At 38.9% G+C, this 19628-nt stretch overlaps 1 protein-coding gene and 1 pseudogene across 4 annotated transcripts in view; both read right to left on the reverse strand.

Annotated features, from left to right (window-relative positions):
- The window catches only part of Tmtc2 (transmembrane O-mannosyltransferase targeting cadherins 2), a 414906-nt gene that overhangs the window by 168144 nt on the left and 227134 nt on the right, over positions 1-19628 (reverse strand). For all 4 annotated transcript variants that reach the window (NM_001171177.2, XM_039078704.2, XM_039078703.2 and 1 more), the window contains exon 4: positions 14223-14337. In NM_001171177.2, the coding sequence (NP_001164648.2) occupies positions 14223-14337 (115 nt within the window). The remainder of the gene's footprint in view (positions 1-14222; positions 14338-19628) is intronic.
- LOC120093898 (U6 spliceosomal RNA) lies at positions 6336-6434 on the reverse strand (annotated as a pseudogene).

Below are 19628 nucleotides of genomic sequence, written 5' to 3' on the forward strand. Positions count from 1 at the left end.
TCTCGGAACATGTTATGTAGAAAAATCAAGACCCACACATTGACAGCCCATATCCTGGCCTTTTTATTTCCTTCCTCCTGGAATATAGTTACACCTCCTCTATCAAGATGCTTAAATATTAGTTTTTACTATGGTTCCATTAACAGCCTTATACACATTATATAGATATATTCCAACTAAAGACAGTTTTTATTCACACAACTTTATAATTAGGACACCAAAATCTACACATTCTACCTCCAAATGTCCTTATAAGAGTCCTAAACACTGATTCCAGATGCTTTCAAGATAGCCAGAAAACGCCTAAATTACATAGGCAAATCTCATTTTCTTTCCCTCTCTGTCACCATTTTCACTTGCCTTTCTGTCGTGACTCCTGCCTCCTTTCCCTCTTTTCCTTCCAGGCTCAGTTAAGACGTTGTTTGCCATGTAACATAACACGTGGGTGTCACCTGTAATGGAAGTGACCTTAGCTAGGAATGTGTGGTGCATTCTTACAATCCCAGAACTCAGGCGATGGAGGCAGGGAAGGTGGAGGGCTCAAATCCAACCTGTGATTATAGGCATATGCAACCCTACTGGGCTTAGCATTTTATATAGAGTGTGCGCACGCATGTATGTGTGCAAATGTTTACTACGTGTGTGGTTCCAAGTACCTATACACGGGTGGAATCTTCCTCAATGGCTCTCCCACATTATTCTTTAAGGTGGGGTTTCCATGAAATATTCAGTGACAAAGATGCTTTCCTTCTTGCTTGTTTGCTTGCTTCAGGGATCCCCTGCTTCTGCCTTCCATGATTGGAATTATCAAAGAGCTGCCACATCTGTCCTGCATTCATGAGGGTTTTAAGGGTTCAGCTCATTTTTGGCAAGGGAACCATCTTCCCAGGCCCAACATATAATATTAAATTTAAACTTCAAGTTACTCGAAGATGAACTATTCTTTCCCTATGGGCTAATTCTATCTAATTCAGTAACAGTCATTCTGAAGATACTCTGTATTTGCTGGATGAATTTACAGATACGATCCTACTGAAGAATAAATGACAAAACTTCTCAGTGAGCTATTACTCTCATCTCAAAACTGTGTGAAAACCAATGAGGTTTGTAATAGGTGTTACAGGAATCAGGGGTTTTTAAGTATTAGGGAAAGAGTTGTCACCTTAACAGTTAAACCATATAATCAACTCACAAGGAATCTCAGGACAGATGTGCAAATCAGACAGGTCTGAACTGCATAGGTGTGAACTGTAATTCAGCCGACTGAACGAACACAGGGAAGTGAGAAAGAGTACACGGAAGAGAAACTTGTGAGATTGCAAAAGCAGATGTACAGAGGGGACTACCCAAAGCACAATTCCAGTTCTTTCTGGAAAGTAATTTTACAGGCAAGGGGTTCCTTAACCAGGTCTCCACAGCTTGATGATACCGTGAGTTCAATTTTAGTTTTCCAGGTGCTAATAGGTGTATTATCAAAAACAAACAAAACAAAGAAAACAAAACAAAGCAAACAACAAAGAAAACCTGAGCAGCTCCCCTGCAAGCTGGCTACACCTGGATCCTCTCCACTATGCACTGTGGATGAGGCAATGAGGGAAACCCATAAAAACACAGCTCGTAAGGACTTTCTGTCTTTTATCATTTTCTATCAGTCTACTGAGGGATGATGCTTAAGGCAGTGTCACGCCAAGTCCGAGACACATCCAGCTTCCTTCCTCAGACACCCACAAACGTACAGGATCCCACGGAACTCCCCAAAGTCTACTTCCAGGATAAACACGATTTCTTTTTTTTTTTTTAATTAACTTCAGTATTTCTTATATACATTTCGAGTGTTATTCCCTTTCCCGGTTACCGGGCAAACATCCCCCTTCCCCCTCCCCTTTCTTATGGGTGTTCCCCACCCCATCCTCCCCCCATGGCTGCCCTCCCCCCAACAATCTAGTTCACTGGGGGTTCAGTCTTAGCAAGACCCAGGGCTTCCCCTTCCACTGGTGCTCTTACTAGGATATTCATTGCTACCTATGAGGTCAGAGTCCAGGGTCAGTCCATGTATAGTCTTTAGGTAGTGGCTTAGTCCCTGGAAGCTCTGGTTGCTTGGCATTGTTGTACATATGGGGTCTTGAGCCCCTTCAAGCTCTTCCAGTTCTTTCTCTAATTCCTTCAACGGGGGTCCTATTCTCAGTTCAGTGGTTTGCTGCTGGCATTCGCCTCTGTATTTGCTGTATTCTGACTGTGTCTCTCAGGAGAGATCTACATCCGGCTCCTGTCAGCCTGCACTTCTTTGCTTCATCCATCTTGTCTAATTGGATGGCTGTATATGCATGGGCCACATGTGGGGCAGGCTCTGAATGGGTGTTCCTTCTGTGTCTGTTTTAATCTTTGCCTCTCTCTTCCCTGCCAAGGGTATTCTTATTCCCCTTTTAAAGAAGGAGTGAAGCATTCACATTTTGATCATCCGTCTTGAGTTTCATTTGTTCTAGGCATCTAGGCTAATTCAAGCATTTGGGCTAATAGCCACTTATCAATGAGTGCATACCATGTGTGTTTTTCTGTGATTGGGTTACCTCACTCAGGATGATATTTTCCAGTTCCAACCATTTGCCTACGAATTTCATAAAGTCATTGATTTTGATAGCTGAGTAATATTCCATTGTGTAGATGTGCCACATTTTCTGTATCCATTCCTCTGTTGAAGGGCATCTGGGTTCTTTCCAGCTTCTGGCTATTATAAATGAGGCTGACATGAACATAGTGGAGCACGTGACTTTTTTATATGTTGGGGCATCTTTTGGGTATATGCCCAAGAGAGGTATAGCTGGATCCTCAGGCAGTTCAATATCTAATTTTCTGAGGAACCTCCAGACTGATTTCCAGAATGGTTGTACCAGTCTGCAATCCCACCAACAATGGAGGAGTGTGCCTCTTTCTCCGCATCCTCGCCAGCATCTGCTGTAACCTGAGTTTTTGATCTTAGCCATTCTCACTGGTGTGAGGTGAAATCTCAGGGTTGTTTTGATTTGCGTTTCCCTTATGACCAAAGATGTTGAACATTTCTTTAGGTGTTTCTCAGCCATTCGGCATTCCTCAGCTGTGAATTCTTTGTTCAGCTCTGAACCCCATTTTTAATAGGGTTATTTGTCTCCCTGCAGTCTAACTTCTTGAGTTCTTTGTATATTTTGGATATAAGGCCTCTATCTGTTGTAGGATTGGTAAAGATCTTTTCCCAATCTGTTGGCTGCGTTTTGTCCTAACCACAGTGTCCTTTGCCTTACAGAAGCTTTGCAGTTTTATGAGATCCCATTTGTCGATTCTTGATCTTAGAGCATAAGCCATTGGTGTTTTGTTCAGGAAACTTTTTCCAGTGCCCATGTGTTTCAGATGCTTCCCTAGTTTTTCTTCTATTAGTTTGAGTGTATCTGGTTTGATGTGGAGGTCCTTGATCCACTTGGACTTAAGCTTTGTACAGGGTGATAAGCATGGATCGATCTGCATTCTTCTGCATGTTGACCTCCAGTTGAACCAGCACCATTTGCTGAAAATGCTGTCTTTTTTCCATTTGATGTTTTTGGCTCCTTTGTCAAAAATCAAGTTCCCATAGGTGTGTGTATTCATTTCTGGGTCTTCAATTCTGTTCCATTGGTCTATCTGTCTGTCTCTGTACCAATACCATGCAGTTTTTATCACTATTGCTCTGTAATACTGCTTGAGTTCAGGGATAGTGATTTCCCCTGAAGTCCTTTTATTGTTGAGGATAGTTTTAGCTATCCTGGGTTTTTTGTTATTCCAGATGAATTTGCAAATTGTTCTGTCTAACTCTTTGAAGAATTGGATTGGTATTTTGATGAGGATTGCATTGAATCTGTAGATCGCTTTTGGTAAAATGGCCATTTTTACTATATTAATCATGCCAATCCATGAGCATGGGAGATCTTTCCATCTTCTGAGGTCTTCTTCAATTTCTTTCTTCAGAGTCTTGAAGTTCTTATTGTACAAATCTTTTACTTGCTTGGTTAAAGTCACACCGAGGTACTTTATATTATTTGGGTCTATTATGAAAAGTGTCGTTTCCCTAATTTCTTTCTCGGCTTGTTTCTCTTTTGTGTAGAGGAAGGCTACTGATTTATTTGAGTTAATTTTATACCCAGCCACTTTGCTGAAGTTGTTTATCAGCTTTAGTAGTTCTCTGGTGGAACTTTTGGGATCACTTAAATATACTAGCATATCATCTGCAAATAGTGATATTTTGACTTCTTCTTTTCCGATCTGTATCCCCTTGACCTCCTGTTGTTGTCTGATTGCTCTGGCTAGAACTTCAAGAACTATATTGAATAAGTAGGGAGAGAGTGGGCAGCCTTGTCTAGTCCCTGATTTTAGTGGGATTGCTTCAAGTTTCTCTCCATTTAGTTTAATATTAGCAACTGGTTTGCTGTATATGGCTTTTACTATGTTTTGGTATAGGCCTTGAATTCCTATTCTTTCCAGGACTTTTATCATGAAGGGGTGTTGAATTTTGTCAAATGCTTTCTCAGCGTCTAATGAAATGATCATGTGGTTTTCTTCTTTCAGTTTATTTATATAATGGATCACGTTGATGGTTTTCCATATATTAAACCATCCCTGCATGCCTGGGATGAAGCCTACTTGATCATGGTGGATGATTGTTTTGATGTGCTCTTGGATTCGGTTTGCCAGAATTTTATTGAGTATTTTTGCGTCAATATTCATAAGGGAAATTGGTCTGAAGTTCTCTTTCTTTGTTGGGTCTTTGTGTGGTTTAGGTATAAGAGTAATTGTGGCTTCATAGAAGGAATTCGGTAGTGCTCCATCTGTTTCAATTTGTGGAATAGTTTGGATAGTATTGGTATGAGGTCTTCTATGAAGGTTTGATAGAATTCTGCACTAAACCCGTCTGGACCTGGGCTCTTTTTGGTTGGGAGACCTTTAATGACTACTTCTATTTCCTTAGGAGTTATGGGGTTGTTTAACTGGTTTATCTGTTCCTGATTTAACTTCGGTACCTGGTATCTGTCTAGGAAATTGTCCATTTCCTGCAGATTTTCAAGTTTTGTTGAATATAGGCTTTTATAGTAAGATGTGATGATTTTTTAAATTTCCTCTGAATCTGTAGTTATGTCTCCCTTTTCATTTCTGATGTTGTTAATTTGGATACACTCTCTGTGTCCTCTTGTTAGTCTGGCTAAGGGTTTACCTATCTTGTTGATTTTCTCAAAGAACCAACTTTTGGTTCTGTTGATTCTTTCTATGGTCCTTTTTGTCTCTACTTGGTTGATTTCAGCTCTGAGTTTGATTATTTCCTGCCTTCTACTCCTCCTGGGTGTATTTGCTTCTTTTTGTTCTAGAGCTTTTAGGTGTGCTGTCAAGCTGCTGACATATGCTCTTCCCTGTTTCTTTCTGCAGGCACTCAGCACTATGAGTTTTCCTCTTAGCACAGCTTTCATTGTGTCCCATAAGTTTGCGTATGTTGTACCTTCATTTTCATTAAATTCTAAAACGTCTTTAATTTCTTTCTTTATTTCTTCCTTGACCAGGTAATCATTGAGTAGAGCATTGTTCAATTTCCACGTATATGTGGGCATTCTTCCCTTATTGTTATTGAAGACCAGTTTTAGGCCGTGGTGGTCCGATAGCATGCATGGGATTATTTCTATCTTTCTGTACCTGTTGAGGCCCGTTTTTTGACCAATTATATGGTCAATTTTGGAGAAAGTACCATGAGGAGCTGAGAAGAAGGTATATCCTTTTGCTTTAGGGTAGAATGTTCTATAAATATCTGTTAAATCCATTTGGCTCATGACTTCTCTTAGTCTGTCTACGTCTCTGTTTAATTTCTGTTTCCATGATCTGTCCATTGATGAGAGTGGGGTGTTGAAATCTCCTACTATTATTGTGTGAGGTGCAATGTGTGTTTTGAGGTTTAGTAAGGTTTCTTTTACGTATGTAGGTGCCCTTGTATTGGTGGCATAGATATTTAGGATTGAGAGTTCATCTTGGTGGATTTTTCCTTTGATGAATATGAAGTGTCCTTCCTTATCTTTTTTGATGACTTTTAGTTGAAAATTGATTTTATTTGATATTAGAATGGCTACTCCAGCTTGCTTCCTCCGACCATTTGCTTGGAAAGTTGTTTTCCAGCCTTTCCCTCTAAGGTAGTGCCTGTCTTTGTCTCTGAGGTGTGTTTCCTGTAGGCAGCAGAATGCAGGGTCCTTGTTGCATATCCAGTTTGTTAATCTATGTCTTTTTATTGGGGAGTTGAGGCCATTGATGTTGAGAGATATTAAGGAATAGTGATTATTGCTTCCTGTTATATTCATAAAAATATGGAACACTTTCTGTGTCATCCTTGCGCAGGGGCCATGCTAATCTTCTCTGTATCGTTCCGATTTTAGTATATGTGCTGCCAAAGCGAGCACATAAACACGATTTCTAATCTTAACTCATGAAAACTTTATAAAACCATGAAAACCGAAATGGCAAAAATTTCAGAGTATGCTTTTACTCTTTTCCCTTTTCCTTTTCCTTTCTTTTGTTGGTGTCATTGTTGTTGTTTTTAACCCCATCTTCTCCAGTTAATCATCTGTGAATTCTTTGCAGCTAGGCAAACACCTAGATCATTATATATTAATTCTCTTTTCTGAATCTACAGCTGGCATTTTGAAAAGATAGACTTACCGAAATATGTGAATCCTGTAAATCTTTACCTAAACTCTAAACTGGATGCTTGAGTGGTAAAGTGTACTTAAGAACATTGTTAGTTGATACAAGTATTAAGCATAGTCCACCTGCCCTACTTTCAAAAATCACTTTTTTTAAATATCAAAAATTTCCTAATACTAGAAATGTATTTTCATTAGATCTATTGTTGTGTGAGAACAATTAGTATCTCATTAACTGTACAAATTCTATCATAAAATATCTAAGGGATAAGAAGACATAAATATATAGATGTATATATACTTAACCCAAACTCTAGATCTTAACCAAAGAAAGAGAAAAGGACGCCTTGAATGTAATACTAGATTCTTTGGTGTGTCACTGAATAGACTCCATTTTCATGTCAATGTTACATTATGCAAGGTTACACTTGTGTAGTAACTGTGTGAGAAAAATTATCAAGTACAATGAAAGACATATGATAGCATTGGAGCTTGCCACATGAATAAGTAAGTCTCTGGAACCCCAATTTATTCTGGGAACGTGGAAAGTACCAGCCGGGTTGCACATCCATAACATTAGCTGACCGCTGACCATGCTGCAGTGGAATCTCACTCCACTTCCCTTTAAAGAAAAAAAAACAGAACAATTCTGCAAACCCCTGTTTGTTAATTATCATTCGAGGCCAGTCACCTGATCAGACGGGCCCTGGCCATGTCTCTCTATCACAGTACCCTGTTTCACTCCAAAAAGACTTGGTAGTAAATCCTGTTTTGACCTTTAAATATTTGGCCAGTTTATTTTTCTTCTTATAACCACCGACTGGCACTTCGTAGGTACCAAGACTTACTTCCGTATTTAGGCCAAGCTATCTCACCAACTGTAACTACAATTTTTTTTGTCTTCTGAACTCACGAAGTTTCTCAAACTAGCCCGGAATAGACAAGAGGACCTCTAAAACACTTGCTGTTACTGGTTGTATGACGACAACTTGGAACTCCATCCTTGGTAGTCGTCTGAAGGCTTTAGTTCACAGCTATTGCAACTCTTTGGGTGAAGCTGTGGAACCTTTGGGTGGTGGAACCTTTTACAGGAAGTACGTCACTGGAGGCAGGCTTTAACTGTTACTGGTCTCATACTACTTCCTGTTCACTCTCTGCTTGTGCTTAGCAGTTGAAGATGTGTCTGAGGTGTGAATTCCCAGTTTCCTGTTTCAGCCACCATGCATGCCGCCCCCTTGCTACCATGAATCCCTGCAATGATGAGTTTTTATCTGTCTGGAACCGTGGGCCAAACCAAACTCCTCCTTCTGTGAATTGCTCTCACGAAGATATTTTTATCACAGCGACAGAAAACTAAAGCTGCTTCCATTTTCCTTCAAGGCTGCTTCCACTGAAGAGACTTCCTCCTAAGGCGGTTTTGAACATCATAAAAAACATAAACCACTGAAGCCCATGTAAGTGTTTTAGTTTCTAAAAAGAATCAACTGCCTGCTGACCACTCCTCTTCAGATTAAACATCATTGCTTCAATGGAACTGAATCTCCTTATCAGTGAGATCTGTGGGGAAAGATTTACATATATGTCTAAAAGGGTCTGCTGGGTTCTAATACACATTACGTGGCATGGAAACTTATGTGAAAATAAGGTTATCACAGTAATAATTAGTTCACATGGAAAATTAATGTGAACTCATAAGTCATAAACCTCTATTTTAACCCAGTTTAAGTATTTTGCTCATGGTAGCCTCAAATGACACAAGGAAGCAAAAACCAACACTAATACACGTGTGCAAACAAAGGAATGCATTTCGTCAGCAGGCGGTTGATTCAAGAAGTTCTTTTTGTCAGTTTGATGTTTCGAAACAGGGTCCTGTGTAGCATATAACTTGTTATTTTGGAGAAAAGGCTATTGAGCTTCTAATCCTCCTGCTTCTACCTCCTGGGCACAAGGATTAAAGTCATACATGATCCCACTTAATAAGAATGTTATTTATAAGACAGAATCATCTTGCATCTGATCAAAATGCATATTTCAGGGGGTAGGGTTATGAATATCTACTATGAGTCACAGAGTATTCTTCCTACTTTGATAGAGATTCCATACCTCCCTATGAAGATGGCAAATATAGTTAGAAATCCCATGGAGAAAACAATAACAAAGCCTCTGCTGAATACGAGAGTCAAGTCCGTGCTTTTCACTAAAGCTTTTCACTGAATACAGAGTTGACATTCTTTATTATGTGTTACGGTATTATTCCATTCTTAGTCTGCTTAGATTCTTAACTTTCTGAGGTAGCTACCAATCAAATGCCTTTTTGACATATCTAGAGATTATATTTTTTTTCTCCTGACTTTTTAAATTAAGAGTGTGGTAACTGAATGGCAATATTAAACACATCACCATTAATCCCAGACTAAATCCCACCTGGCTGTAGTTGGTTAATCTTTCAGATAGTCCTCTCAGCCTCTATATTAATTTCAAGACAGGAGTGCATTTGTGCTCATTAGCATGACTTGTCTATCGCGGTTTCCGATTTATTGTTTCTTGTTTGAGTCTTATTTTGACTGGGGAGGGGAACACTGGCAGGTTTTCTTTTCAGATGTGTGTATGTAATTTTACCAAGTTTTGCCTTCAGTATAATCTGCCTTCTTAAAAAAATAAGAAAGAAAAGTCGTTAGTGAAATAATTATGTCTTCTTTGAGGATCTTGCAGAAGCCACTTGCAAAGCAATTTCACTGTTTTTTTTTTTTTTTCTAAGAAATAATTCAATGTTTCTTGAACTTTCCCAAGGTGTTTGACTCAGATTGCATTTTATTCTTTGGCCCGAACTGAGCAGCTGTATTTTCCCAGGAAAGTATAAGCAGAATTTTCACATGTTTACTATGTGTGTTATTTTAAGCATTCATATATCTGTTATAACAATACCTTTCTCCTTTCTGGGGTTGCACTTGAGATTTTCTATTCTTTCCTATATCACCCTAGCTAGATTTTCAGATCTTTCCCTATTCCTGCCTGTCACTTCTCCAAAGTCTAATTCATTGATATTTTCTTTTTACTTCCCTCAAATCTAAACATTGTTTTCTTTCTCCTTGTCAAGCTTCACAGGGTGGACACTTGGATTCTAACAACACAGAAGAATGGTAAAATCTCAATTATATTCAAATATGATCTCTCTATAAGATAATCAAAAATTGATTATACTACATTAAACGTATTATCTGCCTTCTCAAACTGAAAGAAAATTAAATGTTTTACTGAATCAGAAACTGAAATCCAGTGTTCTACTAAATTAGCTGTTTAAAAGAAAAGGCTGCCAGAAATAAAGGAAAGGGCACAGCCATTTTTCAGAAAAAAAAGATTGTATTTCAGAAATCAGAGAGCATCACAGTTAAAAGCTTGAAAGTCAACTATGTATTTACAAAACATGATTATGTAAATCAGGGAACAATATCTCAAGGGCTTTGTCTCTAAAAATATGTTATACTCTAAAAGAAAAGCCAACAGACACACATAGATCTTCTAAAACTGGTTTAAAATAATTTACTGCATGAAACATGCAACTTTAGTGATTTGTAAAAACGAATAAAAAATTAGCTATGTGGTTTGCTAAGAATATTTGTTAAGAATAGAATGAAACATGGCCTTAAATCTCACAATACATGGCTATTGTCCTTAAGATGGACTGAAATCATATCAAATACAATAACTAACATGCTTCTTGCAACATTTCTTGAAAGCAAATCTTGGCACAGGCATGCAGTCCCACTATGAATCTAGTCAGGTTGATATGCAGGATGGTCAGTTACGTCATAAAGTCAGTACCTGGGCCAAAAGTAGCTTGTTGCATTATTTTAGATTTAATCACAACTACTTTATTTCTCTCTGTAAAGGTATCCCAATTGTTTCTTTTTTGGAATTTGAAATTTGCATATTGAAAGTTTCCTGTCCATACTGTCCTCGTCTTATGCCTATCTATTTAAACAAACATGCGAGTGTAGGTGTGATACACAGTCAGAGGAGCATATGTTCAGATGACAGTTGAGTGTGTGTGTGTGTGTGTGTGTGTGTGTGTGTGTGTGTGACCTTAGAAAAGTTATCTCTGAGTCTCACTGACTTCTTTCTTTTACTCTGTTCAGAGGCTACTGGGATGCAATGTAAAGGAGCTAAACTGTATGGAGTGGAGGAAGGGAAATGTGTATTCTTTGAAAGAATTGAAATAAAAAGAATGTTACACACATACAACTTCTATGGTGGGGGTAGGGCACAGAACATTTTCAAACACCATATCACATAAACAGAGAATATAAGAGAATATAACCTGTGCGTATATATCTCTGATGTGATATGAAATGATTCCTGACCTCCCCCCCTCCCAAAAATCTCACACTTCTGCAACCTTTTTAGGCAATGTTCACTCAACTTTAGCCATAATTCCATATCACTTAGGCCTTTCTTACTTAATATTTCCAAATCACCCTTTCCCTCTATTCTTACATGAACCAATATTCAGATGTGCTATTTAAAGTCATTGTCTAGTATTTTAATTCTTTTATTCTGATAGGTACATGTCATTTTCAAAATAAATCCCAACTTGGTTTTGTCCATATAAGTCATTTCAGTTCTCTAAAGGAGGAGGAGGGCATAGAATAACTAATTCTTCAAGGGAGACAATTCAGTAAAGCTCAGATAGCTCTGTCTATTTGCCCTCTCTGCTTACCCAGGCACTCACACGTTCTTATTAGATGGACATTGTAAATGGACAAGTTGGCTTGCTGGCTAGTTTAATGCCAACTTAACAAAGGTTAGACAAAGTCATCCAGAAAAGCTATCCAGGGGCAATTAGAAAATCCCTTCATAATACTGAGCTGTAGGCAGGCCTTTACAGCATTTTCTTGGTGATTGATGAGAGAGTCCAGCCCATTGTGAGTGGTGCCATCCCTGAGGTGGTAGTCCTCAGTTCTATTAGAAAGCTGTCTGAGCAAGCCATGGGGACCATGCAAATAAGTAGCATCCCTCCATGGCCTCTGCATCAGTTCCTCCTGCCATGTTCCTGCCCTGTTTGAGTTCCTATCCTGGCTTGTTTCAATAATGGACTACATTGTGAAAGTTGAAGCAAAATAAACCCTTTCCCTTCCAATTTGCTTTCTGGCAATGGTGTATTATAGCAGCAATGGAAACTCTTAGACAAGTTAAGGAAAAGGGGAGTGAGAAGAGGAGAAGGACAATGGGAGGGGCTGACTAGGAGAGGGACAGGGAGCAGGATGTAAAGTGAAGGAGTAAGCAAAAATTAAATTATTAAAAAAAGACAGGATTGTCTAGTGGAATATTTTTATGTTATTAGTAAAGCATAATTGGGGATAAAACATATTGCCTTTAAACCCCTGCCTAACACGTGCCACCAATGAGTAAGTGACTCATACATAAGTCACTTGCCTTTGTAACTCAAGACACGGTATAGTTGTGAAATTCTTGTCTAGCACATACCATAATACAAGAACACTTGGCATAGAGGAAAAATAATTAACCAGAGGCTATACCTGTGACTAACAAACAAAATACTCTCAATAAAGGAGTAGTAATTGGCTAGTTTATTTACTTCCCTGAATATACAAGAAAAAACACTATATCCCGTATTGCAAGGCATAAGGTCCTTTGGCAAATATATCTATATCCACCTATTTATATGAATGTATACATTCATAGAGAAAAGATATGCATACAAATGTGTTAAAACTGATACCATCCTTTCTCATTAAATAAAGCTTACACCAGTAATAAAGTCATAAAAATAGTTTAAATGATGAAGTCATGAGATGCTCAAAGAGAACCTAAATATATACATTCAGTATTTCATTAAAGAACAAGAAATACGTTCCAGTTACTTCAGGAAGATAAAGACATATTTGGGGAAGCATGAATCACAGGACCAAGAGAAGGAATCATACAAAGGTTGTACTGTATTGGAAGAAATTCTAGGTAAGGAAAAAAGCATCACACCTCATGCAATTCCAAAATCCCTCTACTGACACACTCTTGTCAGAGGACAACAGATTTGTACTCCACTGCTAACGTCAGGGTCCTAGACTCTAGGAGGTTGAACACAACATAAACATCTACAGAGCTTCTCTTTAAATGCCTGCCTCCTTTTCTATTTATGTTTATCTTTAATAGCATTTTATATCAATTTTTGGACTAAAACACTCAAAAGATTTAGATAACAAGGACATAAATGTATACAAAAATTCAAGCTTATGAGTTTTTGATAGCTTATTATACAATATTCATAAAGCAGAAGAAGGAGGCATCAAATTCGAAGAGCGCTCACTTTCTTGTACGGAACTGGTCCCCTATGGATCCACAGCAACTCTGAAAGAGCCTTAGTAGGTGTTATGCAGTCCTACCCACTCTGCCTAGAATTTGATCCATGGAAGCATATGGCTTCATGTATCATTCAAAGAAACTCTCCAGGATGAAAGTGGACAGAATGGCAGAGAATTATGGGAGGCAGGAGAGAGACAGAGAGCAGATGTGACATCGATATTCTTTTGCAGCAAAAGTGAAACGAGCTAGGAGATTACATCCATAAACTCTGAGAGCTATCTTCTACATGCCTTAGTGACCCTCTGAGAACAAAGAGGAACAATAAAACTGCATTTTATATACCAAGTATCTGGATCTAACTCTCTCTGCATCCTACCAACCCTAAAAGTTTCCACTACAGAAGTCAATAAACTAGATACTCTTTAGTGTTTCAGCTAGCTATAACATGTAAAAATCCCTAAATGTAGAAGGCAAAGGAAAGGATTCAAATTTAGTTTTCATTTACCATTCCAAACCCACGATGTCTCAGGGAATGGTCCATCCAAAAGGCAAAGATAACTTAGCCCTTGAGGATTCTTTTTCAAACTCAATACTGAGGAATATTTTGAGTTACGCTATTATGGAAACTTGGATAAACTCATGAGTAGTTCCGAAGAACTTATCAACCTACACGATCAAGAGGAAAGTCTACCTAACTACAATCTCTCTGCTATGGCCCAAGCTGAGTATATATTCTACATATGCTTTGACACAAAGTTTTAGCGAATATTGTTTAATATTTCTGTTTACATGTCACGTCAAATTTCTAAAATTTTATATTTACCTAAGTTTGAGCAGAACATATTTTTTATGTTAAAAAGCAATTATGCCAAGTTTTTATATGGAATATTTTTTCAAAACAATTTAAACATGTATCAATACACATGAATATAGATGACATGGCCTCAAAGAGAGAAAGCACAAATACCATTCACCTACCGATCTCAGAGGCCTAATTTTGAGAGAGAGAGAGGAAGAAGAAGAAGAAGAAGAAGAAGAAGAAGAAGAAGAAGAAGAAGAAGAAGAAGAAGAAGAAGAAGAAGAAGAAGAAGAAAAGAAAGAAAGACAGTCAATTTCAGAAAATAGGTATCAGCCAGCATCTCCATTCCTATTAGTTCACTCAGTTGTCTTTCTCACAGCAGGTTTCAAACACGAGATTAATCAGAGGAAGCAAAGCATACTCACAAATTATACAGCATGTCAGCCATGTTGCTGCGGTAGTACAGAGCATTTCTATAGGCGATTTCAGCTTCAGAGATTTTACTCTGACTCTTCAGAACATTTCCAAGGTTACCCCATGCTGGCAAGAAGAAAAAGAAGTATTCAAGCTGAGTGACAATCCAATTACATATGACAAAATATCCGTCTATCGGGAAACACCACGGGGAGGAAAAAAGAAACCTTCGTAAAACATTTTATGGGCAAAATTTATTTCCTTTATGCTCTAACGTTTCATCAAGCCAAGAGATTAAATACATTCAACGTCTAAAATAATTCAAGCAATCATTATGGCTCTAAGCTGGTGCATACGTACAGTTCATCACGGTGCCAAGAACAACGTTATCTTAAGGTCTCCTACAAAGACTACGTGTTCTTTCAAGTTCCCGTAGGGGTCTTCGTGGTCTGAAATTATTGCATATATACTGGACTGGAAGCAGTAAGGCATCATCTTAAAATAAACCAAGATATCATCCGACTACGGAAGAACTGATAAATGCCACAGAACACTTGAAGATGAAAAGCACAGGAAAAGAAACAAGATCAAAGCTACGAAGAGACCTGATAGGTGTTAGAACATGTGAGTAGAATATTATGCTTCTGAGCACAATTAATCCACATGAGATCTGTTAAAAAAAAAAACGTGCGCTATTAATTCTGTAAGTAAATGTGAGGATAAGAAGTAAAGTGAGGATAAGAAGGCTTATACACTGAGACAGATCGACTTGGGTGGATATTGAAATAATCAACGGATGTCTAAAGTATCCATTTGTATGCATTAAAAAACATGGAGAATCTTTCACTGTCCAAAATCCCCGTGTTTCTATAACTTAATCCGCCTTAACCTTAGTTGCTACATATAATGTACCTTGTATCCTTTTATTATCTACAGAGAAAATTGATCTGTCATATTGCAAATGCTTTCATGGCAAAATGAAGACACTGAACTCACAATTATCTCCCCACAAATAGCACCCCATGTCTGGCTTCGCGCTTGACATGTGCCGTCTCGTAAACTCTCCTAACACAGGCCTCGTGTGTGCAGCTATTCTGTGGATGAAGTAGCACTAAAGATGTGCAGGGTTAATGCTGAAGCAGAAATTCTGATCCAACACTGATTAACCTAGGCCTGCCCTATCCTCTAATGAATATTCTCATACTAGGTTCACCTTTACCACAAAACGGCATCCATCCACTGTGAACTGCTCCATAGCCCGTGGGCTCACAGAAACCATTAGCATTCAATTTAAAAAGTGAAGCACTAAAAATATCATCAAGTAAACTACGCATTTGACAACAGGAACTAAGAACAGAAAAACCGTAAGACGTGTTCCTATTTAATAGGCAATGACACTACTCTTTATGCCTGAAGTCTCTCATCTTCAAATTAATAAGGGTTAGGCCCTGTGGAACTTCTAATAGTTTTTGTTTTCAAGCCACTTTACTTAATCCCTGTCCGAGTTCTGCTTCGATCAAGAATTAGTAAAACAGATTTACAGTGAATTGACTCTTCAGAATACATGCACATGTTAACTTACACAATGAAAGACAAAAGGGCAACCAGTCTCACCCTCAAAGATACTAAAGAAAACTGCAGCCAGGATATACTGAAAGTAAATATTTTAAGGCATATTTCTAGAGAAATAAATGGCTTCTTCGTTAAGATTTTATGTCTTAATTAAACCATAGCTAACAAGTGTCCCTCTGGACAGCAGCAGACATAGCTAGCTTTATATCAAGAATGTATGTTTGCACATTTGGTTGTGTGTTCATTTACTCAACAATGAATGCAATCAGATACTGGTAAATTCTCTTTTTGCCAACAACAAGAACAAGGTAATAGTTAATACACTCAAGGTAATAGTTAATACAGATGGTCAGTCTGGCTACACTGGAACATGCCCAGGATGTTACTATAACACATTTCTGTTATGTCTGTCAAGGTTTCCAGAGATAATGAGATGAGTCTCTGACCTACGGAAAGACTTAAACTTTGAATAGACTGTAGGGAGATGGTTCAAGTGTCGGGGAGGGACCTAGTTAGAAAACTAAGTTCTTCAGAAAGACCCAGTGGAGTATTTTGAGACCCTGGTGCCTTCCGCTGTCTCTCTCTGCTTCCTTTCCAACATAAGGTGGGCTCTTCAGTCCTGCCGCATGCTCCCCTTATGACATTCTACCCTGCCTCAGGCTTGAAGCATGTTTCAACCAGGCTTGGAGGGAAACCTCTGATACTGGAAGTAAAGCATCCATCGAAACGTTAGAATTATCCCAATGCTTGTTGCAACAAAGAAAACCAAACGTCAAACCTACCCATGAATGGTGCTAAGAGGCAGAGAATGTATACAGAAAATAGGGCTTAAACAGGGCTTAAACCCTTGCAGGGCCAACAAGAAGGCACAGTGGCTAACAGTGTTTGCTCACTTGAAGGGGCTCGAGACCCCATATGAACAACAGTGCCAAGCAACCAGAGCTTCCAGGGACTAAGCCACTACCCAAAGACTATACATGGACTGACCCTGGGCTCCAACCTCATAGGTAGCAATGAATAGCCTGGTAAGAGCACCAGTGGAAGGGGAAGCCCTTGGTCCTGCCAAGACTGAACCCCCAGTGAACGTGATTGTTGGGAGGAGGGTGGTAATGGGGGGAGGATGGGGAGGGGAACACCAATAAGAAAGGGGAGGGGGAGGGGTTAGGGGGATGTTGGCCCGGAAACCGGGAAAGGGAATAACATTTGAAATGTAAATAAGAAATACTCAAATTGATAAAGAAAAAAACAAAAACAAACAAACAAACAAACAAACCAGTGTTTGCTTGCAAGTCTGATGACCTGAGTTCGATCCCTGGAACCCATGTGGTAAGATGAGGGAGTGAACTTCTGCAAGTTGGTCTCTGACTTCCACATATGCATCGGTGGCACATGTGTGACCCTAACACTGATGAGGAGCACACATTTATGGCGAGAGACAAACAGATATATGTAATACACCCTATTTTAGAGGGTGGTAAGTACCACAAATAATGGCAGAATAAAGTTATGTCAGTCTAACATAAAAGTAGAGAAATGAGAGCACGTAAGAGCTATGGTATAAGGAGTCAGGTCCTGGGAAGAGTTGAGACGCCAGTGGGAAAAACAGAATGATGATAAATGAAGTTGAAAGTTTCCAACTACAAGTAGTCAGGTGAATGGATACGAAGAAAACAAGATCAAGACACGGACATGAACCGGATTCCACATACAGGGACACTGAGTTATAGCATGCAATATGGAGTGCATTTCATTCAAATCATCAGGACAGGATTTCAGAGAGTCAGTTCTGTGACAGTTAATATACTGGGATGAACGCCATTGCCCTCTCCCAGGCAGACCCTCACTGAAACAGAACAAGAGCAAGACGGACCTACGGTGGTGGGCCATTCACTAGTAGGAATTCCCACATGCAGGAAGCCCTAGGGTGCATCCTTAGCACCACATACATCAGGCATCTGTAATCCCAGAAGGGAAGAGGTGGAAGCAGGAGAAGCCGAAGCTGTCATCATTGAAGCAGGGTTTTCTTCAGCTCTAAGGTAAGTTCAGGGCCAGTGAGATGCCATCTCAAAACAAAACAGAAAACAATAAGAAAGAGACTGCTCGGCGGAGAGTAACTTCAGAAACCCAATGACAAAACATGGAGGGTCTGCAGCAGGACAAGAGCAGAAGAGAGGGCTACTTCAAAGGGGGAAAAGAAACTGGAAGTTTCAAATGGTTGTTGAGGTAACGGGTAAAGCTGAGACGTGAAGAGAGTTCCTGCTTGTTGATGAAATGTGAATCTCACACACAATTAAGCCATTCCCTACTGTATCTGGAAAAAGAAAAGGAGAAAACTACCCAACTCATCACACATCATAAAACTGTTTTAACCAACGCCACCTACTAAAGAAAGAAGGAAGGAAAGAACAAGGGACACCCAGAACTCCTCGGCCTCCAGGAGAAGGCGGGTGGGTCATACCAGACATAGCCCCACAGAATCCCAGCCTCAGACAGATTGTCAGAGACTGTGCTACAAACGAAGCAAAACCACACCAGAGATTTGACCAAACAAACAACAAACAAAACCCAAAGACACTCACTGTAAAACTCACAGAACGCCAACAACTCCCTTCATCGTGTTAAACGGGAGAATTGAAGACAAAATTAAAATGGTCCTAGTATTCAATCTTAGGGGAGATCTTTTTCCTTAGAGTACCTTCCACTCCAGCTTCTCAAGTAAAAGGTCCTCTCACAGCACAGAGCCCAAGACATTATCAGGTTCAGCATAACATAGTGTCCTCTCCACGTATAAGAACACACAGGACCATCTTTATTCCAGCAGTACTCGCCTCTGGCTGAACGAATGTCATAGAGGACGTCATGGTGTTCAATGACATATAATTCCCTCTCCAAATCCTTTCTCCCTAGATCTCTGTTCCTCTCTGTCAGTCAAAATACATTCGAAGAGATGCCAAAATTAAGAGTAAAACTGTCACAGGAATTTGGGGTATGAAAACTGCTCCCAGTGTTCCCTTTAAACAAAAATGTGATTATCCTTTTTCATAGATGTTAGCAACAGAGGACAGTAAATAAATTCAAAAGCCACTTACGAAAAGATAAAGTTACCTCAGAGAATATGACCTTGACAAATTTAGTAAACTAGAAGATGATTATTTTCATGGTAAAGTTCATTTTTCAAGTTTCAATGATAAAGCTGAAACTTTAAAACTGAAATTGATAAAGTGAAAGAAAGTCATACTTGAATTGAAAAACCATTTAAATTTCAGCTGAAATATGCAAATACATATATTATGGGTAAAAGGAAAACACTTTAAGATGAAGCATTAAAAATTAAAATTTACGTGCTCACTGATTTACTTCAGTATGAGAAAGGCAGAGAATTACTCATTGGAACTTATTCTGTTCTTTCAACTGCTTGAGAAATTGGACCATATTAAACAAGCCATCCTTACTAATAAAATTGACAATTCTCTATAAGTTAACCAAGAATTCTATGCAATTCCAATCAATATTTTAGAATCATTCACCGAATAGCTCTGAGGAAGTTGAAAGTAGATTGTGTTATCAGATTTTCCAAACAGAAAGATAAACACCAAGAAATTTCAAAAGTTACATTTCAAAGATAGCCACACAGGACGACAGCAGTAGCTGTGCCCAGTTCTGGTGAGTTATAAACAAGAGAATCAGAGGTCCATGGTTACTCAACACTGGATTTAATGTCAGTCTGTGCTACACAACAACTTGGGTGAAAAAACTAGATCAATCAATGGCATTTGAGCAAGTAAAATTAACAGAAGAACATGAACACTATAGAGTAAAATAAGACCCCTCCTCTCAAAAATTCC

Source organism: Rattus norvegicus, chromosome 7 (genome assembly GCF_036323735.1).
Source record: "Rattus norvegicus strain BN/NHsdMcwi chromosome 7, GRCr8, whole genome shotgun sequence".
NCBI lineage: Eukaryota > Metazoa > Chordata > Mammalia > Rodentia > Muridae > Rattus > Rattus norvegicus.